This window comes from Pangasianodon hypophthalmus, chromosome 25, assembly GCF_027358585.1.
Source record: "Pangasianodon hypophthalmus isolate fPanHyp1 chromosome 25, fPanHyp1.pri, whole genome shotgun sequence".
Classification (NCBI taxonomy): Eukaryota; Metazoa; Chordata; class Actinopteri; order Siluriformes; family Pangasiidae; genus Pangasianodon; species Pangasianodon hypophthalmus.
This window is the reverse complement of record NC_069734.1, coordinates 11,562,952-11,586,599: the sequence shown is the minus strand read 5'-3', so window position 1 is coordinate 11,586,599 and position 23,648 is coordinate 11,562,952. Positions and strand designations below refer to the sequence as shown.

The 23,648-nt window shown below is 38.8% G+C and overlaps 1 protein-coding gene across 2 annotated transcripts; it reads left to right on the top strand.

The window, feature by feature from the left end:
• The first annotated feature begins 4,602 nt into the window (after positions 1-4,602).
• On the top strand, positions 4,603-23,648 carry LOC113546730 (atlastin-2). 2 transcript variants are annotated; one of them, XM_034299611.2, is made up of 14 exons: positions 4,603-4,743; positions 12,659-12,927; positions 15,207-15,341; positions 17,479-17,583; positions 18,007-18,057; positions 18,193-18,249; positions 18,354-18,446; positions 18,945-19,083; positions 19,326-19,453; positions 19,534-19,590; positions 19,720-19,791; positions 20,849-21,280; positions 22,491-22,505; positions 22,606-23,648. In XM_034299611.2, exons 1-14 carry the CDS (start codon positions 4,695-4,697, stop codon positions 22,714-22,716), a joined length of 1,713 nt encoding a protein of 570 aa, XP_034155502.2. In that variant the 5' UTR covers positions 4,603-4,694; the 3' UTR covers positions 22,717-23,648. The 2 variants fall into 2 exon arrangements, with proteins under 2 accessions (XP_034155502.2, XP_034155503.2); XM_034299612.2 differs by lacking the exon at positions 22,491-22,505.

Genomic DNA, 23,648 nt, shown 5'->3' with positions numbered 1-23,648 from the left:
ACTAACTAACTAACTAACTAACTAACTAAATAAATAAAGGAATAAATAAAAATAAATACATTTAGTTCTTGGTAATGGAAGTCTATTTCTTCTAAAATGTTTGCATACTTGCTTTAATCAGTGTAATTAACACACATGTTGAAATTATATTGTAAAGTAACAGGTGTAATCTGTATTAACACTTTTACATTGTCTTTGTGGTTAATTAGTTTAATACATAGATTAATGCTGTCATTTAATTAAGTGACAACATTATCCAGTTTTTTTTTTTTTTTTTACATAGAACCGAATGTGGTTTGAGGCAGATTCTTACAGAGAAGATTTTATGTGGTAGACTTGAGGCATAAAACTATAGGAGCAAATGTAGTACTCCAAACACATCTCTGCTGATCGACATGATACATGTGCTGCCAGATTGAGTTTCCACCAACTGACCAGAAACAGAGACAGGTTATAGGAGGAACAGACAGCCATGACTAAATGATCAAAACTAACTGTCTTGGACAAAGTATTGGTACTCAGTTAATAGTGCTACACAAACTAGTCAGCTTGTCTTCTAACTAGTCTATTAAAATGCTATATAATCTCTTACATTTTAGAATATAGGGTAAAATATTTTAATAATCTTTCCTTCACTCAGTATCTGTTATTTGCACTCCTCTGAATTTTACTTCTATATTACTTCTATGTACTTTCTTTTTCCCTTATTGAATTCAATTTTATTTGTACAGCGCTTTTAACAATGGACAGTGTCACAAAGCAGCTTTACAAAAATAAATACATTCAAATTAAATTAAATCAAAACAAATTCTAAAAATAATGCCAAATTCTTATCTGTGCCCAGTAAGCATATTGGAGAGCTGCACGTGAGAGATTTAGTCTGACATTACTCTAATACACTGCAGGATGTTCGACATTTTATCATTTAACCTTGTAGTAGAAGGTTGCACAAACACTCCTATCTGACCCATTTACTTATCCCCTGCTTGTGACTTTCCAAACTAGTCCCCTGATTTTTGCCTAAATAGGCCACATGTCATGGGGATTGTGGATGGAAGCTACAGTATACCGGGGCTGGTTCTCGGCGCTATGTCTGCAGTCCTGCTGGTGTCTTTCCCAGAGCTCATGTGCCCTCTGGAGGTCTCTGTCCTTGAGATCAAATATGCTAACAGACTGAGTACAGTTTACCCAGTGGTAGAAATACCAGTTTCAAAGGCTGCATATTTATCATAGTTTTGAAATCAATTTTTCTCCACAAAAACCTCACAAAGTTTCTATTTTTCTTCACTGTATGTTACTTACATCTTAAAGTACAGCATAAACCCCCAAAGCCTGGATCTGGAGGTCTCCTCAATATACGTACTTGTAAAAGTACCAGAAAATGGGCTGGCCCAGAGTGTATCTCTGATCAGCTTAGGTTTGTTAGTCAGTGCACTACATAAGTCATATAACAGGGTGGCATTTGTTGCTCCAGTGCAGCTCCTGCTGATCCCCATTGCTTCAGCCAACATCTCCAACATGTTTCACTGCTAATGAATTATCAGCGCAAGCTGCAGCTAAATTGTAGAACTAAAGTCCTGTTTAAAGCTTTCAGGTTAAGTGCATAAGCGTTTCCTCCAAATATCAAACATGGCAAACAAAATTTGTAACCCTTTCATTCAAACTAAACCTTTTGTTAAACCTTTGGTTCTTTCATCTGTCTTTGTAATTACACTGTCTGTGTAATTTGTACTCTTCGTACTAAAGTAAATAATTCACCTCGTTCACAATCATTACAGTGAAAACTGTATTTTACATGCGTCTGCTCAATCACTGCTGATGATATGTTACGGATGTGCCATTAATATATCAGCCACTATGCACATGGCATCTAGGGGGCGTTTCACTCTGTGTAATCATCTGACATGTCTGTCACTAACAGGTTACATGAAGCTACAGTTTGGCCTAGAAAAAAATCAGCCCTTTTTTGTAACATTCTTGTGTATTTTTCTTATGACCACTGGTGGTGCTGTTGTGCTTGGGTCCACAAAATTCCAAACTAATCCACTTTAAAACATTTCTTACCAAAAATGAAACCTTATATCAATGACTTTTTATCTTTGAAAAGGGCTTAGCCCTATTAGCCCATTTATACCAGCCGCCCCTGCTGTATATCATTTATGAATTGTTATCGCAGTATTGGTCTTTGCAGTGCTGATATCACAAAAACCTGCAATACACCAACGAGCCCTCTAACAAAGCCCAATTAGAGATTATCACTCTGATTTCTCAAATGAGTTTCCACATGAGTTTTCTGTTGATGTTTAGCTCAAACATGGAATTTGCACAATAAAAAAATATATCTTAGTTAAATTAATATAGGTCAATCTTTAACTGTGACACATTACTGCATAGAAATATAATCACTGTAATATTATATTTTTCTATATCTTTCAGCATTGTTTCATATGAATCCTGAATGAATTCAGTAGTAGCATAGATCAATCATTTTGTTGAAGCTGTCAATCAGGTATGAGCAGTGTTCCTCAAAATCAAGAAACCTCACCTCTCATACTAGAGTGTTTGTAAGTATTAATTCAATCTTTATTGGGTTCCTCTAAGTAAACACCTGTGTGTGTGTGTGTGTGTGTGTGTGTGTAAAGAAATGCCTCAGGCCACTTGTTTGATTGAATCTTCTACTTCACCCATGAGGCCACAAGGCCCCCTGTCATACACACACACACACACACACACACATCAGCAATGAGATGGAGAAAAACAGGGAAGCCAGCTCAGCACCATGTCACATAGTGTTTTTGAGTCTGTATGCTATGAAGCCAAGAGTAAATGCTGAAAGACAAAAGAAAGTGAGAAAAAAAATGAAACAATCAGCCCCTTAATTCAGGTTACATTTACCTTTATTCGAAGAATAAGCTTAGATATAAATCCAAGGAACCAATACAAAGAAAAACAGACAAAGGATATGTGACATGCTAAATTTATATTCAGGTTAATCTGTGAGGACAATAGTTTGGTCCAAGACTGAATTTCATTAGCCTCCAAGAAGCCAGCCCAGAGTAGCAGTGATGTGGACATGTAGCTTACAATCATAATGTTTCTTAATGAAATGATTTGGTTTCTGTGTGAAAATAATTGACTCCTGAAAAAATTAATGAAGATGAGATAGCTGAGATAATCATGTAGAATGATTATGTTCTCATATCCTCTACAGTATGTGTGTGTGTGTGTGTTTTGGTTGCATATAGTAAAATGCACTTCAAGCCTTTTTTTTCTCCAATGTACACAAGTCAGGCAAAGTCGCACGGTTCAGCAGCCCTAAAATCATTAACCTTTTTTTTTTTTTTTTTTTTTAAAGAATGCCAGCCAGCTTTTATAAATATTCAGAACTGGTTTACATAAACTTTCCATGAGGCCACTACTTTGCATACAGTCAAACTGATGACTGCTGAACAGACCTGATCTTGATTTTATCGGCTAAATACTGCTGAAGGCTGGACTGTTCAACCCTGTGCACTCTTCATGTGATCACATTCAACAGCTGTGATTACTGCGTTGAGATCAACTGCCTGAGCTAGTAGGGGCAGCACATTTACAGAGTCACAGGCAGAAACATTATTACACACGGCAGTACACACCTTAGCTATACCTGTTTTTATCCTGAAGGGGACATCCTAAAGATTTGCACTTCCAAAAAAACAGGTTATACCCAAATCTCCTTCTTGCTTCAGTGAATGATCTCAGCTGGATACACTAGACTTGTACCTAAGAACTGCTGCTATAATAATAAAGAATGTCTTGTTCATCCCAGGACTCTTCACAATCATTATTTCCACACACTTACTGTATGTCTGTTTGATTATGATATACAGTAGAAGAGTAATTATTTGTAATTATCCCACTTTTCAGTGGCACTAAGAAGAGGATGGGATCCATTTTGAGTCTGGTTCCTCTCAAGGTTTCTTCCTCATACCACCAGCATTGGCCTGTATTAAAACCCCTTTGTTGGTGGTGTATTATTATCATCATCATAGTTATAAAAATCATGTTTATTTACTTAAGGAATATGTGTAATGTAATGTCTACTAGTCACTAATGGAGTTTTGCCTTTCCAGCACACACAGCTGTGGTAACAGTGTAAATATAATAACTGTGATATCAGAGTGAAAACTATAATACAATAGTTAGATAAGATTAAAAAATGAAGGAAAACTGTGGAACTACAGCTGAGGCAGTGTTTATGTATTCGTTTGACTAAAACTAGATGTCTGTCGTCTAGCTAGCTACATGCTAACACTCGACAGCCAAATTTGAATTACGTTCATATAGCCATCGCATTTTGATTGGCACTTGCTATGGGTACGGATTATTCCACTGCGCACCGGAATAGGGGGGAGATAACCTGTAACGTTAAAAGATTTAAAAGCGCGAAGACGATATATAATAATCCGCAGTTGGTCATAACATTTTAACTCAAAATAATATTGAATATGCTATTATACGTTGTTATTTAGAAGCAATATTGCTATGTTTATTCGGTTGTCATGGTTAGTGACGAACCCATGTTAAGCTGCACGTTGGCTCGGCGAGCACGTGTCCCCGAGCTCGAGCCGCACTTCGCTCGGATAAGAGGCGCGCGGGGAGTCGGAGCTGCTGACGTCAGACGGGTTCGATTATTTTGATCTGGGGGGTTAAAGATGGCGGAGGCGGAGAAGCTTCAGAATCATTCCGGGCTAAATCGTAAAGGTAACTTTTTGCAGCGAAGATAAAATGCGGACAGATAAATAGTTGTTCTATATATAAAGCGAGCAGGTGTGAATTTTTGTAGGCGAACATGAAAAATTCGTTCGTCATCGTTTTGCACTGGAGACTGACTAGCTGATGACACCTGCTAATGCTAATGCTAATGCTAAGGTAAAGCTAGCGTCAAGCTCATGCTAGCGTTCCGGACTAGTTTAGGCCAGTGTTTCAGCTGTCCTGCTTCATTAAACCCTAAAGTACACTGCTCTAACACTCATTTTAGCGTAATGGAGAATATGGTGGAGTCGGAGAGAGCTGCTGTAGCTTATCATAGCCACTGGGTTTTGCTGAGCGGTTAGCGGGCAGGATTCCGGTTTAACTGACACTCTGTGATAGAGATTTGCTCAACTCGTTACTCTGTAATGTCAATGTAAAGTTTACTGTTTTTCTTTATACTGGACCAGCGTGAGTTACACTGAGATCCCACAGCCGTCCAGTTTACTGCAGGGAGCAGCTCACGTTTATATCACTGCCTCATTCCCCAGCTAGCTAACTCACAGCCTGTTTAACTCCCACTAATAACCAGCTAGCTAACTCACAGCCTGTTTAACTCCCACTAATAACCAGCTAGCTAACTCACAGCCTGTTTAACTCCCACTAATAACCAGCTAACTAACTCACAGCCTGTTTAACTCCCACTAATAACCAGCTAGCTAACTCACAGCCTGTTTAACTCCCTCTAATAACCAGCTAGCTAACTCACAGCCTGTTTAACTCCCACTAATAACCAGCTAGCTAACTCTCAGCCTGTTTAACTCCCAGTTAATAACCAGCTAGCTAACTCTCAGCCTGTTTAACTCCCACTAATAACCAGCTGTAATGGTTTAATGGTTATAATGGGAATTGTATTGGTTTTAATGGAAACTGTAATGGTCCCTGTGGGTCTCTACTGGTAACTTGTTGCCTTCTTTTGGTGGCATGTTATGTCTAGTAGATACCATTAAGGCTAGATAAAGGTAATGATAATAGTTGTAATGGTAAGCTGATGGTTTGTAATGGTATTTGTAGTGGAAACCATTAGAGCTTCTGTGATTTCTGTTGTTTTTTCAGCATTACATTAATAATCTGTAATAAACCACAGTTTTGTAATGAAGCTAACCCTGCTGCTCATTGTGCTTAGCTGCCAGGTTATTTAGCGGATTATATGGTTGTTTTTTTTTTTTTTTGAGCCTTATGTTGTATTTTTGTTGTTTTCACAAGCACATGAGGGTGTGTTTGTGTGCACTTCCTGTGGCTGATTTCTAGCAGTTAATGGTTAATGCAGTTTTTTCTTTTTTTTTTTCTCTCATTTTAACACGTCGAGTTTTAATGTGTTAATCCTGACAGCTCAAACCCACATGCCGCACTCAGCCTGCCTGACAATAACGCTGTGTTAATGCGCTCTTTATCACATTTTATACGTAATAACTCAAGAATAAAAACATTAATTTGTTTCTTGTCACCTGTTTGAGGTGTGTGTCCTGTCTGTGCTGTGGTCTTTGGACGGAAATGTCATTGTGGAGGATCTGAAAGGAAAGCACATGCAGTTTGCCACGCAGGAACGCACACAACAGGCTTTAAATTTTTTATTTTTGAGTGGAAAAAGGTGGTTTGTGTGAGTAGATGATTGTTAGCTTGGGCTTGTTGAAGTTCTCGATTCTGATTGGTCAGAAGGTGTTGATTAGTTTTCTCTGAGTAGTTCCGGCTGTAATTCAGGTTTATATTAATGTTCTCATTCTAGTGCATTATTGTTTCCACAGTAAGGACGTGTATTGATGACGCTTTAAATGAAAATTCTCACTTGGACTCCATTTTTGGAAAAACATGTCAGTAGGTGGATTGGTTTCACTAAATTGCCCCTGGGTGTGTGTGAATGTGTGGGCATTTTAGCCACCTGTATTCCCGCCTCATGCCCAGTGTTCCCAGGATAGACTCCGAATTGACCCTGACCAAGATAAGGCGGTTACTGAAGATCAGTGAATGAACAAATAAAACCTGCAAACAAAGTGAACTTTTCTTATTCTTATAATTAATTTGTATTGATGCTTTTTGAGTGTGAGTTCATTGGAATACTCAAAGTGATGGAAAATGCATCACTGATATGTTTCTTAGTTTTGTAGTAAGTATCATGAAATGTCAGCCAGGCACTGCGCAGAACAAGCGTTTATGGGAGTTTGGTCATTGGCCTTTAGTGTAAACAGGGTGTACTGATCGGGTAATCCAAGAAGGATTACAACTAATAACTGAACACAGCTTTTTTTAGTTTATATATACTCATGGTTAAAATTAACCCAGTAGAGCTGGATCTTGTGCAGACTGGAAAAAGTTGCAGATTATAGCTGAGCAGAAGGCTGGGGAAAAAAAAAAACCCTGCTCAGACCACAGTTTTCTTTCCTTTCAGTAACTGAGAACTGGAACCAGACTTTTGGCTTTTTAAGAGACCTGCTTACTTCCTCAGATCTGAGCCTGCATTCTTCAAATCAGTCCTTCTGTCAGATTGCCGTGGCCTTTAGACATGCTAATATGTGACCTACTTGGATCAGATTTGTTGAGCTGTAACCTGGACTTTGCACAGCAAGCAGGACTCAAGTGTTGCTTCAGCTACTGACTGATGTGAGTGTGGTCTACAGTGGGAATGGAGCATGAGGTACAGTGGGATTTCCACCACTGCAGTGCATTCTACAAGATAATACAGGGCTAATGTACACAGGACTGCACTAAGTGAAAATAATGAATAAAGATCACTGAAAACACTACAGTTTCAGTGAAAATGAAAAGTGCAGCTCAGTACAATAAGCCCATAACTGCAGGAGCAAGAAGAGGATCAAATAGACATCATAATTATAAAAAGTCCTTACAAAGTCCTTGTGGGTTTTTTTTTTTTTTTTTTTTTTTTTTTTTTTTTTTTTTTTTAAAAACGGACAAATCCTGCCGTGTTTCTTTGTCAATGCGTGTATGCGTCACACAATTTAGCTAGCTTGTTGAGCCTAAAGGACATGACATGGAGGCAGTTAGCACCATGCACCCCAAAAACAAAGTGCAGCATTAACAGCAAAATTCAGGACACATCAATATTTACTATTTTTGGGTATGCTAAATGATCTAATGCTCACACTTTACTGTAAACAGTCAGGCCATATAGTTCACGGTGTGTGTGTCCTTGAGAAATAATCTCTCACTTTCTCTCTCACTCAAAAAAAGGAGCCGTCATCATCAGAATGAACATCTCTCTAGAATTCTAGCTAAGTGCATTAGCCTGTAGAGTTTCTAATAACGTTTGCTCACTTGTGGCTATCGAGAATGGCTTTTTACTGTTAGCAGCTGTTGATATTGCATTTGTTTTCACATTGAATCTGCTGGACCGGTTTAAGGCACTATTATGGTCTATACAGTGTATCCCTATATGGTCAGCATGATGTTTTTGGGATGACATCTTTAATAAAGTATTTGCCTGTTTCCTCTGTGACTACTCTCAGTTCCAGATGGATGGCAGTGAGTTTTCCAATAAATTTCAGTTCTTATGAGTCTCTCGCTTGATCACAAGATTATCCGGTCATGAGTTTATCAAACGCTGCATGTTGCATAATATTGTATCCTGTGTTAAAATGAAGTGAGGTCCAGTACCTATAGCTGTCAGCTTTAACTCTGGGGTCATGTCTCGACCACTTTCTGCCCTAAAAGTTGTCTGTTTAAATTTTTAATATAATGCTTAGAGGTAGAAACTGATCCACTGTAATAAAACTCTCGTCTTTAGACGACTACAGATTTAGAGAACAAGTTCTTTTCCCTCTTCTAATGTTTGCAGTAGAGAGATATGATCATGTTGTATCATGAATTTATTTACATTAAACTACATTCTTGTTTCATTCATTCATTCACTATATTCATGCGTCATAAACGACTATACAAAGTATGAGACATTAGTGGGTGGTTTTGGAGATCTTCAGCGAGTCGGGAAGACGTAAGATGCGAGAGAGTGAGCAAGAGTGGATGCCTTTAGCTGCTCTCATGACTAACACCTGTGTTTGAGCATTAACCCTACATTGACATCTGCAATGATTTTTCACCTCTCATCACTCTCATCACTCTATACTGTTCACTAGTGGACATTCTTATTTTTACTTTACTGCAAACTGCCATGGTTACACTGTTGGTGCAAAACTACCAATTTGACCAGAAATCTGATGTCTTTCCACTAAAAATAAAGTCTATAAAATGTATGTGTGCAGTGCATCACTGTTCTGGTTTTCCTCTGCATGAGTTCGGCTGTCTACTTAACAGGCATAAACGGCCGCACTGCTGCTGGAGCGAATACAGAGTAAGGTTACAGAGTGGGTCTCTCAAAAGAAAACAAGCCAGAACACTTCTGCTGGTACATAAAAACCTTAGGCTGGAGTTCACTGTTATTATTTTTATGCATTTAACTGGAGATGACAACAGTCCTGTTCACACAGCATCAGTCGATGATAGTGTTATTTTTACTTCCAGATCAGCAGAGTTTCTCTCTGACCACCTCAATACAGAGAGTTTTTTACCGGCTTAAAGGGTGAAGCTCAGTCTAGACTTTACAAGCAGATTTCTGACCAAAGACTGAACTTATTCAACCAGTTGAAAGAGAAAGGCTTCCACAAAAGCACTCCAAGGGGAAAAAAAATGCCATTTGATCAGCAGCTTTTTAAAACTGCAGTGATAATGGAATGATGGATGTTTTAAAGGCTCTTTAAAATGGAGTTGGTTTACATCTCCTACAGCGTGTTGCACTGGGAAGTCATTAGAAAGGGGAAGGGGGGAAAAAAAAAAAAAGTAAATCAAAGGGGAGTGCTTGCAGGAAAATTAAAATGGATATTTAAATAACTGCTACAGCCAGTCTAATGTCTCATAATTTGTGTAGTCGTGTATGATGCAATGCTGTTCCTCATCAATATAGAAATAGTCTTGAGCTCATCCAGCAATCTCTAAAATATTACTCATATTTTTGTCTCTGCACATTTTTTCAGCATGCAGCCTATAGCCTACACAGAGCATGCCCTGAGAGCACAAACTCAACACTCAGCGATCAGTGGAACGCACATTTACATTGATTATGTAGGGAATCAACAAATACATGTCTGGATGAGCATGAATGTTTGACCCATCGAAAAAAAATGTGGGCGTTTTTGAAAACACCAAATACATTTTACAAAACCTAAAATAGCTCTTTGTTGCAAAACATTTTCAAAAGTCACTAAATTTGGAGCCATATTTGCCAAATTAGCAACGCTGACTCATCTCACATGCAGCTGCTCAATCTCTTAGACTGTCGCACTGCTTGGCCCATCTTTTCCTTTTTTCCACTCCCTCGCTGTTTGGTTCTACTCGGTTATGTCAGCAAACAGTCTAAATAATACAAGAGGCTTCACATCACAGGCACTACAGCAGCTTATCCTCTAGTCTTATTTATTACTTAATACCAACTCTGATTATTTTAGCTGTAATTATATTGCATAATAAGAAAACATGTGAAATTAGATTTTCATCTCATAATTGCTTTATCATTTTGTACTGTAGGGTGATGTGATGATAGCTAAAATTATTATTATGATGATTTTTTTTCTCTGTTAATCATAATAGCAAAGATAATCAAGAAGATTATCCAGCAAGTTAGGAGCAACTTTTCACCAGGCTTTCCTTTCTATACATAAACACAAACATGCTGAAATGCAACAGTGATGACGAGCAAAAATAAAAATAAAATTAATTTGTTTTTAATTGAAAGCAGCATTACAGGGAGGGGTGACGGTGTTGCAGCGGGTATTATCATGATGTATTTAGGTCAGTGTCGTATTGTCTAAAATGATTATGATGATTTTGCTCAGTATTACAAACCACGGTCGTCACAGTTATCTAGACATCTAGGAGCAAAATAGTTTTATCGCACTTGTATTCCTTCACATGAATAACCTCCCCCTCCCTTTTTTTTTTTTTTTTTTTTTTTTTTTTTTTAATATAATATGTAGAGTAAGACTGCTCCTAAGTCCAACACTATTGGACTTTTGGTAAATATGCCGTTTTGATATGCGACTACGCACTTGTACTAGATTGATATTAAATGTTCAATACTGTTTGGTCAGAAGGTGTTGATTAGTTTTCTATAACAGCATGACTCAGACAAGGATTATTTTAACCTACTTGTTCTAATACTTTATCGTTTCTTTATGAACAACTTCTACAACTTAGTCTGACTTGTAGACTTGTATGGCAGATGTGACGCATGAATGAATTTAAAAAAAAAAATTGGTATGTTGAAGTTTTATACTGGGAGATGTTTATTTAGCATTTTTGGAAGGAGTCTCCAGTTTCAGTACTTTATCAAGAGGTAATGCTGCCAAGTTTAAGTATTTGAACATGGGAAAGTAAAACTTTTTTTTTGTTGTTTTTCTTTAAACTAAGGTCTTTTCTTTTTTTTAATTTTTTTTTTTTAAATTAACAGAATCATTCTAGTTAGACAATTTCTATGGTATCAGAGGAATAAAACATGTCAGGAACTGCTGTTATAGGAAAATAATCAACTTTGGAGTCACATCACCCTGTCATTGGTAATTTTCCCGCAACAGCACTCTCCTGTGTGTTTTTATTCCTTAATTAAAACACATGCGTGAGGAGCATGATTAGCCCCAACTGCAAACTTAAAAACCAGTATCTGATGTTTTATGATTAGATCATTATAGTTAAGCTCTCTAGTCGATTGTTTAATTAAGGAAGCTTAAACTCAAGATGACAATTAACTCAGGGTTAATTGTACGGTCCTAATTATATAATGACTGTGAAAATAAGGAGATTACGTGAAAATGGCAAGTTCGCTTTCAGTTTAAGCCAAGAATTTATTTCATGTGGCACTGTTTTTGGCAAAGTGTGCTGATGGTAGATGTGCACGCTGTCAGTAGATGTAATTTGCAGCAATTTATCCTAGTGGGCTCAGTGTCCTTCCTTGGGATGGAGATGAGAGCAGCAGACATCAACACTGAGAGGGAGATGGTGGATGAGTGTGCATTGTGTGGTGAGATGCTTGCTTGGACAACACCCAACAACAAGTGTGTGCATGTGTGTGTGCGCTTCCCGTCTGTTACATTAATGTAAAGCTGTTGGAGAGAGAGTTGAAGGGCTGGCACTGCGATATGATATGGAGAAGTCATTTTTTCCTTCTTGGAATATAAAATTTTGTCATTAAATGCATTTGTTCTTCTCAGGTCTTTTGAAATGCATTTTCATGACTTCTTGGGCTTAATCTTTAACACATTTGTAATTGTATAGACATTCTTGGGCAAAAGAGACAGCAGAGACAGCTTTCATCAGCTGGATTGGAGTGAGAATTCCAGTTATTTCCCTCCAATCAGAGAGCCTATTCTGTTTAAAGGATCCTGTTATCCTGTCATAGCAAACAGAAATCTATAAATTGTAGCACAGTGGAAACCTTGGTTGAGGCTGAGACTTGCAGTTGAAATGTTGTCTATACAATAGCTGCCACTCAGCCTTTCTCTACCTGCCATAAGTGAAAATGCCTGATGCATAAACACATAACTCTAAACAGGGAATTTATGGGCTTTATGCTCTGCTGTATATTATTGTGTGGGGCAATAGACTAAGCAGTGCGATAGTCTTTTTGTTACACGGTGCATGTATTAAAGTTCAGCTAATTGGTGAACTTTGTTTTGTATTCCATGCAGACAGGCCAGGAAAATATTTGAATTACCAATGGAAGTGAAATGTTGGTGTTAGCACTGGCAGGTGTCTCCATGGTGTGTGCTAGTTATCACAGGGCTGTTCTCTAACTGTGTGTGTGTGTGTGTGTGTGTGTGTGTGTGTGTGTGTGTGTGTGTGTGTGTGTGTGTGTGATGGCGGTTAGGTGTGGGTTTGGAAGAAGACGTGTGTCGTAAGATGAGTGGAGACGAGGCGGAGGAGCTGCTGGAGGAAGAGGAGGTGGCCGGGCCTGTTCAGATCGTGGTAGCAGATGAAGATGAGCACCAGTTTTCTCTGGACGAGCAGGCGCTGGAGCGCATCCTGCTGCAGGAGCACATCCGTGATCTCAACGTGGTGGTGGTGTCAGTCGCCGGAGCCTTCCGCAAGGGCAAGTCCTTCCTGCTGGATTTCATGCTCCGATATATGTACCACCAGGTGAGAGACGGTGCAGATGCTTTAACCACAACTGTTCATTACCCAAGAGAGGGGCTTATAGGTTAGGTCAGGGGTTTCCAAACTTTTTGGGTATGGTGATATGAGAAATGCTTTTGTGCTTTATACCTGAGGCATAACTTTGTTTGCGTGTGCAGAAGCAGTGGCAAAGAGAACAACGTTATTCACTTCATTTCATGCACAGCGACGTTAAACACTTCTATTTTGCTTTGAAACTTTTTGCCGTCAACGTTATTGTGCTTTCCTCTGTGTCATGAGCTGCGTTTCAAGTCAAAGACTCTGACTCTTAAATTCAAAAGTATTTACTAATCTAGAAAATCCAGAAGGCTGGTACGCAAAACAGACCTTTCATTGGGTTTGAAGGCTAAATTAGAGGTTTTTAAAAATCAAACACTGATGATAAACTGTAATAGGAAAACCGGTTAGTGTTTGTACTCAACGGTCTAGCGTAGTACACGTGTATGCAATTTGAGACAAAATACTAGTGTGTTTAGAGGAGGTCAGTGGGTGGGTAAATTTGTCCATTTTATCTCTAAATTCCTACGCTACTGCTGCGTGTAGCAGGATGGTAAAAGAGACGAAAATAGCAACTCCCAGAAACATTTCAAAATATAAAATCAGTTTTCATAGTTGTTTCATAGTGATGTTTCTAACTTAAATTTAAAAAATAAATGAATAAAACAAAGGAGGATCTTGAGTTTCTCTCATGATCCCATTTGTAAATCAGGCAACCCCATGTGGGGTCATGACGCCTAGTTTGGAAACCCCTGGGTTACCTAGATTAGTACACCTGCTCTGAGATTTGACTTCCATTCTTCAATCAGTTATCTTCAGTAAGGGCTTTGTCCTTTTCAGAGTCTTTAGGAAGTTGTTGGGTTGGTGGGTGAGACAAGCTTGTTGTTCAGAACCCCTTTTTTCAAACAAATTTGGCTGATTACTGTGTGGGGCTATAATCTTGTTATAGCACGAGGTCAAATCACAGAATTCCACTGAATGGAATGGAGCAGCAGTCTTTACTATGTATGAGCAAAAAAAATTATGCTATGCCATGCTGACAGTGGCATGCATTTTGAAAACGACGGCAAATGTTTCATTTACTACTAGAGGATACAACTGAATATTCTGCCAGATTTAAAACATTTGGATCAGGCCTTGTGAAAAAGACTAAAGCAAGAGTTTGGTTTAAATTGTTTAAACCGAATATTTAGGCAATATGCCATAGATTCAGAGACTGTAAATTGTGTGTTGCCTTGTTCCTCTGTGCTTCCGATTACCACTAGCATGATGTACCTCATCGTCTTGAATTGTAGGTTGGGTGTTTCTGAGAGGCTGTTTTCTGCATCCATGTTGCTGGTGTGAAATGAACCATGTTTCCATGTTCAGGCTCTGCTCTGAACCTTCTTTTACTGAAATGCTGTGTAGATGCGATTCATAGACTGACAGTTTACCTTTTTGATCATACTGCTTTAATTTGAAGCATGTCCAGGAATGTACAGTCTGTGAGTTATCTGGTGCTTCTTAGTCTACTGAAAAAGGGTCAAAGGGAAGTGATCTTTTTAAATATTAATATTTGATCTGGACTGATTGTCTTGTAACCTGATGAAAGACACAAAACAATAGAGAACTTCAACAAAAGGCCAGACTATTAAACCATTACAAGCATCTACAAGTAACTCTGGATTGACTTTTAATCCTTTTAGCTGATTTTTACCTTTGCAATGCCTGGCCTCTGACCTGCTTTTCCTGTAATACTTTTTATTTTTCTTTGCAACAGAAAAGCAGGTTTAAGCTGTTAACTTCAGAATTATTGGCACCCTAAATCTTATATGATTATAAGATTTCCTGCTCTGACAGTTGGAGACTTACTTGCCTATCTACTGTGCAGTTATTGAATTTGATTGCACCTACCCACCCAATCTATTTCTCAAAATATAAACAAATTATTAATTTGAACCACTGTGACCCTGACCAAGATAAAAACAGTTATGGAAGATGAATGAATGCAGCAAATGCATCATGCAGAACCCTTTACACTCCCAGGTAATTTCATTTCTTTTGTCACATGAGCTTCATATATGACTGCCTTCTCCTACCCCACCCAAGTTTTTGGGGTCCCTCGGAATCCCATACCTGATGCAAACCTGTAGTTATATATATAAAAATTGTCTGTGGGTACTATGTGTGAGCTTATTAAATATGGGGGAAGCATTCCTTTTCAGTTACTGCACTTTTGCTCTAATCCCTGTGTCATTCTGTTGCAGAAATCAGCCACATGGCTTGGGGGAAATGATGAACCATTGACAGGCTTCACCTGGCGGGGGGGCTGTGAGAGGGAGACCACAGGAATCCTGGCCTGGAGCGAAGTGTTTGTGGTTGAGAAACCGGATGGGACCAAGGTAGCACTTGACACATTACTCCAAACCCTGTACATCCCAAACAAAGCACTCATGAGCTAAACTTGCACCTGTATTCATCACGTCTCTCAGAATAGAAGTTGGCAAACCAGAAGCGCACATGCAACTAGGTACATGAATGGAAAATTGTTTCTTGCTAAATGTGACGGAGACAGGTTTGAAATTTCAGTAGCTCCTCTTCTATTGTTGAGCCTAACAGTGGCCTTCATGATAATAGTATTAATATGGTTTCGCTTGATCGCAGTCCTGCTGATAGCTGAAGCTAAATGCTTTTCTGTGGCAATGCTTAGCACTGTTGGCTTACAGTTGGGTTTTCTAAATATTAGGGCTCTCTGGTTACAACTGTTTGGCTTTGATTTGTTCAGGAGCTATAACTTTGGTTTTCTCACTTTAACAGAACCATGATTTACATAAACAACACTTTATTATTTTTTTTTATTTTATTTTTCCCCCCCCCCCCCTTCTTTCTCTTTTTTTTATGGTGTTGCTACTGTTTATGGTGTGGCATGTTTGTGCTCACATTTTTAGGAATACTGATAGCTTGCAAATGAAAATTATAAAAAGTATACTTAAACAAGTATGTTTTTAGTGTGGATTTAAAAGAGGTTATTGTGTTAATGTAGTCTGGAACAGCAAGATCTGCTAGATGTAAACCATTCACGGCTTTAAAGGTCATGAGCAAGACTTTGTAATCAATGTGGAACGTAATAGACTGCCAGTGTAGCTTGAATAAGACACTGCTTTACTGTGGTGATATTTTCTAAGATCTTTTTTTTTTTCCCTCGCCATCCTCTCTCACATTGACAGGATTGACACATTGCACTGTCAATCTTGGAGATATGCTATATGGCCATAAGTATGTGGACACCTAACCATCAGACCCATATGTGGGCCTTTCATAAACTCTTGACACAGTATTTGAAGCACATAATTACAGCATAAGAGACATTCTAGGTAACCTTACGATTTCTCTTCACTGGAACTAAGAGGCCCAAACCTGTTCCAGCATGACAGTGCCGCTGCGCAAAAAGTGAGCTCCATGAAGACATGGTTTACCAAGTTTGGAGTGAAAGAACTTGAGTGGTCTGCACAGAACCCTGACCTCAGCCCCACTGAACACCTTTGGGATGAACTGGCACACCGACTGCACACCAGCTCTCCTCACTCAGCATCAGTGTCTGATCTCACTAATGTTCTTGTGACTGAATGAGCAGAAATTCCCATAGTCATGCTTCAAAATCTTGTGGAAAGCCTTCCCAGAAGAGTGGAGGTTATAATAACAGCAAAAGGGGACTAAATCTGGAATGTGATTTTCAGAAAGCACATATGGGTGTGATTGTAAAGTTGTCCACACACTTCAGGTGATTATAGTAAATTTAACGCCTCCATCATTGTGATCTATCACACGCTACACTTGGGCCTTACAGGTTGATTACTTGCTGGTCTTGCAGGTTGATCTATGGTTGCTGCAGCAGTGAGTGTTATAAGTACACGTTTCTTACGTAAGCAGGATCTAATGCCAGAAAATGTACAAATCTGAAATTCAAAACTGATCCTTTATGAGCAGTTATGACCCATTTCCTACTCTGTGGTCTGATGAAATATGGACCCTGAACAGTCTTATGTCATGTCTAATACAGAGTTTGTGATGATTTGCAGTCTGTGCGTAACCTTTTAATGCTAGTAATATTCTTGTGACCTCTGTACTGACTGTACTGGTATTAGGCAAAGCAGACGGCAATAAGATTGCAGCAGCAACATTGCATACTGAGTGATTATGATTAACCCCTTTATTTTAGAACAGGTTCAAAAGCTTAATGTTCTAGACAGAGATGGTGACTTTTTCTGTTAATTTTGAGTGTGGTGTACCATTTTGCAGTTCAGTTATCTAGTGCTTTGTACAGTAAAGAAGTGTTAGGGTTTGGTATAACATGTAACACAAATGAAAATGTGCATGTATAAAAGTACTGCTTAACCGTGAGAAGTAGGTTAGGGTTTGGAATTGAATTAAACACTTCTGCTATTGGTAGGATGTTTGTTTTCAGGCTGTTGTCAGCGGGTTTCAGCATACTGGAGTCTTTTCATGCCTACTCAGTCATGGCCATGTGTGTCTCTGCAGGTCGCTGTGCTTCTCATAGACACGCAGGGAGCCTTCGACAGCCAGTCCACCATCAAAGACTGCGCCACCCTCTTCGCCCTCAGCACCATGACCAGCTCTGTTCAGGTCTGCTTTTTTTTTATCTGCTTTTAAACTGAACAGAATATTCTGTCCTTTTCTGGACTATAGTATGCCCTTTTTTACTGATTGTACAGTGAAGTATGTGTTAAAATACTTGTTTGCTTAACCTGCTTTTTTAACACATAAATATGACTGTTTAAACTTTCTCTTCATTGAGTAGTATCCAAATGTAAAACTACATCATTTTTTTGTTATTATTATTTTCTTTTCTCCATTAATGACATCAGTTGTTTGTACCTACATTTAAAATCAGCCAGTCATGCCACATGGTCGCATCCAGTCTAACAAGCATTCATCTTTCAGTTTTGTTGTATTATAATACCGTTAAAATAATTTGTGTTAGAATACAATAGACCTTAAATTCTTCCTGTTTAATGCTTGTTTTTGTTATTGTGGTTCCATCTATAGGTTTACAATTTATCTCAGAATGTGCAAGAGGATGATCTTCAACATCTGCAGGTAAGTCCTGCTTTTAATGTTTTAAAGGATATGACCAAAGAACAATATAGAAATGGAAAAAGTCTTGTGTGCTGCTTAGATGTTGGTGATGAGGTACAGAAGTGTATTGATCCATCATTGTTTTCCCTCTTGTAGCTTTTCACAGAGTATGGAAGACTTGCTATGGAGGAAATTTACCTAAAACCATTCCAGGTATGTTGTAATGCACAAAGTCTACCCAGAACTGTTTAATACTTCCTGACTTTGTTTAATATAATGGGGCTTTCCTTAACATGAACAATTTCTGTGGATTTTAGTCACTAATGTTTCTGATAAGAGACTGGAGTTACCCATATGAACATGCATATGGCCTGGAAGGAGGAAACACGTTTCTAGAGAAAAGGCTGCAAGTAAGTGGAGCTTCTGTGCCCTCCTCGTTAACAAACATTAAACAGCATTCGAAACTGGTGTTTGTAATCTTAGAAGCATAAGCTTTGGAGAGAGAGGACACCCTGTTCTTTACAGAAGGAATATATGGTAGCAGACCAAAATATCTTCTCCAGCTGCTGCCCTATGTATGGTTTTTGCATGTGTACTGTGAGAGTTGGTTTTAAGTTTCACTTTTAATGTCTTTTAATTTGATTGTGGTTCTTATTTCTGGGTGATCATTGTCAGAGATTAATGTAGATTTGTGCTATCAGAGGTGTCATATGTAGCTTGGCATATGTAGCTTTTGAATCTTGAACAGAATAATTAGTTCAATATAAACATTTCTCAGTCAAACACTAATGCAAATGATCAGATTTTTGTTTGTAACAGAATTTTCTACCTTTCCTAGTGTATATTAATGAATATGCATAATGGCAAAGTTGCCCTGGACTGATGTATTTTCTTTAATGTGCTTTTAGGTGAAGCAGAACCAACATGAGGAACTTCAGAATGTCCGGAAGCACATCCACTCCTGTTTCTCTAACATCAACTGCTTCCTACTTCCTCACCCTGGCCTCAAAGTGGCCACAAGCCCCCATTTTGATGGCAGATTGAGAGGTAGGAGTCATCCGCCCTCTAGAGGCTGGATAGTGGTAGTGCCTGTTGAAAATAAAGAATCTGACATTTTCCACAGTTGTTACATTTTATTTTTTCCTCTTGTATTTCTAAGTGAAATCCCTATAGCTGCTGTAGTATTAAGAGCATGCACTACTTGAGCTTGTTTGTTGTGATAAATGCACTTTTAGGATGAAATTAAGTTTGCAAATTTTTGTCCTCCTCCTCCATCTGCCTACACACAGACATTGATCCTGACTTTAAAAAGGAGCTAGTGAGTCTCATCCCACTGCTTTTGGCCCCAGAGAACTTGGTGGAGAAAGAAATCAGTGGTTCCAAAGTGACATGTAGAGATCTTGTACAGTATTTCAAAGTAAGCTTTTTTTTTTTTTTCCCCCACTTTAATAAATCAGAGTTGGCTCTGTGTGTCCTAACTCTGTTCTCTGGCTCCAGGCTTACATGAAAATATATCAAGGGGAAGAGCTACCACACCCAAAGTCCATGTTACAGGTAGGGTTCATTACAGCACAGCAGACCAGCCGTCTGATCTGTGACTTATGTTAATATAATCATGAATGAGGAGGTTTTTTTTTTTTTGGGGAATGTGACTTAAATGTACGAGATATTTGTCTTGTTTAGGCAACAGCTGAAGCTAACAACCTTGCAGCAGTTGCAGGAGCAAAGGACACTTACATCAAGAGCATGGAACAGGTAAATGAACTGCTGATCAGTGCATGTGAGGGAGAATTTTGGTGTCTCGAATATCTCAGTACAAAATACTTTCAGGATGAATTTTGCTTCTCTGAGGTATATCATGATATTTCCGTTTAACATTCATTAGGAGCTCTTCTTACACACTGGTGGTAGCTCCAGATGTAGTAGCATACAGAGCATGTAGTTCATTTAGGTGAGATCAGGAAATGTACATAAAATCCCAATTGTTTTTCTCATCTGTGTAATTAAATTGCTAAGTGTGACACACTTGCATTTAAGGTGGATGTCAGACAGCAGTTGGAAATTTATTTTAATCATTTAAGGTACAATCTATTGTCAGTCTTTCCATCTTATAACTGTGCCATGAAATAGATTTATGACTCTGAAGAAGATTAAAATAACATGTTAATAACAGGGGAAAATTACACCTTATAAATCCTCAGCTACATTTTTTACAATAGTGTATTGATACTATAGTGGTTTGATTGTGTTGTCATTATAAAATAAATGTATTAAAGTGTAATTTTTTTTTTTGTGTCAATATCGTCATGTGAAGCCTGTATCTGGATATGTCTTGTATTGTGGCTTTAGTGTATCATCTCACACCAACTGATCAGAAGAAATATTAGTGAATCAAATTGAAAATATCGTGAATTGAATCTGGACCAAAGTGCACAGGTGTTTTAAAATCCCAGCAATAGCATGTTGCTGTCACGTCCTAGCACTCTTCTGGTATGATGATAAGAAAACACAGGAGCGCTGATTTGTGATCGGTAGGGGCAGTGTTCGACAACTAGTAGTAGTAGTAGTATTTTGATTATCTGGATCGGATCTGGATTGTTAACTGTTTGAAAGTGCTTTCAGTACCTCGATAGCATTGCACTATATATAGCACAGATCTCCCATGTTAGTGTTTGGTTAATAATGCCTTTATTCATTTCTCCAAATGCCGTATATAACACTATGGAACTGTAATGTTTTATGTATTTTGATCTCCACACTCCCATCATGTGAATTGCTCAGCTTGACTGTTTTGACCTGCTGTGTGCTGCAGGTGTGTGGAGGAGACAAGCCCTACATCGCCCCAGCTGATTTGGAGCGCAGCCACGAGGAGCTGAAGCAGAGCTCCATACGGCAGTTCTGCACCATCAAGAAGATGGGAGGCGAGGAGTTCTGTCGCCGCTACCAGGAGCAGCTGGAGGCCGAGCTGGACGAGGCTTATGCCAACTTCGTCAAGCACAATGACGGAAAGAACATTTTCTATGCAGCGCGCACACCGGCCACACTCTTTGCCCTCATGTTTGCCATGTACGTGGTATCGCTAGTGACGGGCTTTGTGGGCGTAAACTCTGTGGCAACGCTGTGTAATCTGATCATGGGCGTGGCTCTGGTGTCTCTGTGCACCTGGGCGTATGTCAAATACTCAGGGGAGTTCCGTGAGGTTGGCAGCGTCATCGACCAGGTGGCAGAAACCCTCTGGGAGCAGGTGGGTTATTCTCAACCTGCAAATTCTCTCTGTTTCAGTTTATCTTCTCTTTCTGTGTTATTCTGCTCTCCTTTGTCTTCTTCTGGCCCTGAAATCTAATCCTGCATTCACACTCGAAGGAAACATCATTCCACAGTCTGTCTCTTGTTGATGATCACTGGTGTGCACAGTCCAGCTTTCTGAGGTTCTCTTAAGGGAACCCATTTTTGCAAAACTGAAATGTTTTTATTTTTTTTGTAAAAATATAATGTTGTAAATATAATAGTTTTCCCAATAGGTTTTATATCAGATATTTCAACACAACTGTACTGACAAGCGTGACTCATTTATTGTCTGCTATAAAGCTGTTTTCTGTCAGAAAAAGGAAAAAAAATTGAGCAATTATTGAAAGTTATAAAAATAGTTAGTACTGTGAATAAATCATAATGGCCAAGAGTCTAGCAAGCTTTATTACTGCTAAATAAAAGCCGTCAAGCATTATCTTGTGTTTAAAATTTCCCCTCTGGATATTTAGCTAACCTTGCTAAGTTTGAACTGGGGACTTTGAACAGTCATTGTTTAATATAATATTTGTGCGATAATCATTTCAAGGTAAATGTATTCCAAACTAAAGTTGCACTGACTTAGGAATTCTACACTAAACACTTTGGCCGCCATTTCTTATCAGAACCCCAGTGACCTGGGAGGTGTGTGCCTACAGGGGAACTACAGTGACCCCAGGGGCGGCATCAGCAAGTTGTTCTTAAATAAATGCAGTGTAATATTCTAGATTGTCTCACCATGCTCTTCATATTTCCTCTCTTTCTAATGTCTTCATAAAGCCTCTGCATGTGGGAGTTCTGATTTAGACTAAGATCTCCTCCTCTTTTTATGATCTTTGGAAAGCTGATCAGAGAGGACGTGTTTATGAAAATTTGCTCTGTGTCTCCTCCATTTCTACCGCCAGGGTCTCATAAACTTCATACAGCACAAGCATTCTAAAGTTGCCCCTTGTCTCTTAATATCCAGAAAAGAATGGCCTTTTTTTTTTTTTTTATAATATAAAATCAAATTAAACCCACACAAACCTAGCTTTGAATAGCAGAGGTATTTCCTGCCTATCTGAGATTAGGTATGGAGATTTGGAAGCTTTGTTGCTGGTCTTTCATGCACCGCTTTTTTTCTTTCCTCCTGCTAATTTCTTCACTTTTCTTTCCACTCCGCTGAACAGAGGACTCCAAGAAAGGTGAGATGTCTGCTGGCAGTGCTTGCCTCTTGCGCTTGGCCTTGTTTTACCATTCACCTTCATCTCTGTGCCCCTAACTAACGCACGCTCCTTCTTTCAGGTGTTTTGCAAGCTTTTTGAGGTTGCCCGGAACAAAATGACACTGAGCGCGCTCCTGCCCACTCAGCGAAACAGACTGCCCTCAAACAACAATGTGAAGAAGAAAAACTAGTTGCTACATTCTTTCATAAACTCCTTTGTAGGACTTGCTCAGCCCTGAGGAGCGAGTGGCCTCGGCCGCATCGGGCTGGGTTTAAGAACAAACTGCTATATGTACTCGGTTCCGTACCTTTGTAGAATGCAGGATGGCACTTTCATCATCGAGATGTCTTTCATTTCATCATGCTGACATTGTGTCTAATGGAAGACTGAAGGTTTTTTTTTTTTTTTTTTTTTTTTTTTAAAAAACAGGTGTTAATGCATCATCAAATGGTTCTTATGTGCTGTTTGTTTTGACTGTCATGTTTGTGTGTGTGTGTGATATTCCATCATTCCTTCAACTTACATTTCACTTTTGACCTTTCCATTCCTTATTATTCATCTGATCATTCCCATATCCTTTTTTCCTCCCCTTTCTGTGTTCTTTCCCATTGTATTTTGTCTTTTGTTTCTCTCTGCTCAGGTGTTGCAGACTTTCAATGATTCAGTTTATTTTAAGCTGAACTCCATCCAAGCTTGCTTAAGTTGCCAAGTTACAGACAAACTGATGCTGCACCAATCATAGAGCCAAAGTTTACACCATTCTTAGTGCACACTCTGTAGTGTGTATGATCATCTTTGAGCACTTGAGACATTGGCATTAGTGGCTTTGCCGCTAGTGGAAGACATTGGCATTCGCCTTATAGTTCAGGAAAGGGTGCCCTCATCAACCTTGCTAATGAGGTGGATAGTTAAACGTGCCATCCTACTCTCCCCTGTGGTGAAATGGCACATTTTATACTATGATTTACTTTTTCCACTGAATAACACAAGGCACTTAATGGTTACACTCATATTCATAATGTGATAAAGGAAGCTAAAGGAATCAGGCACTATAGATTTTAATCGCACATTTCTTTGTTATTGTCAATCTTGTTGTTTAAATAAATACAACACTGCATTTTA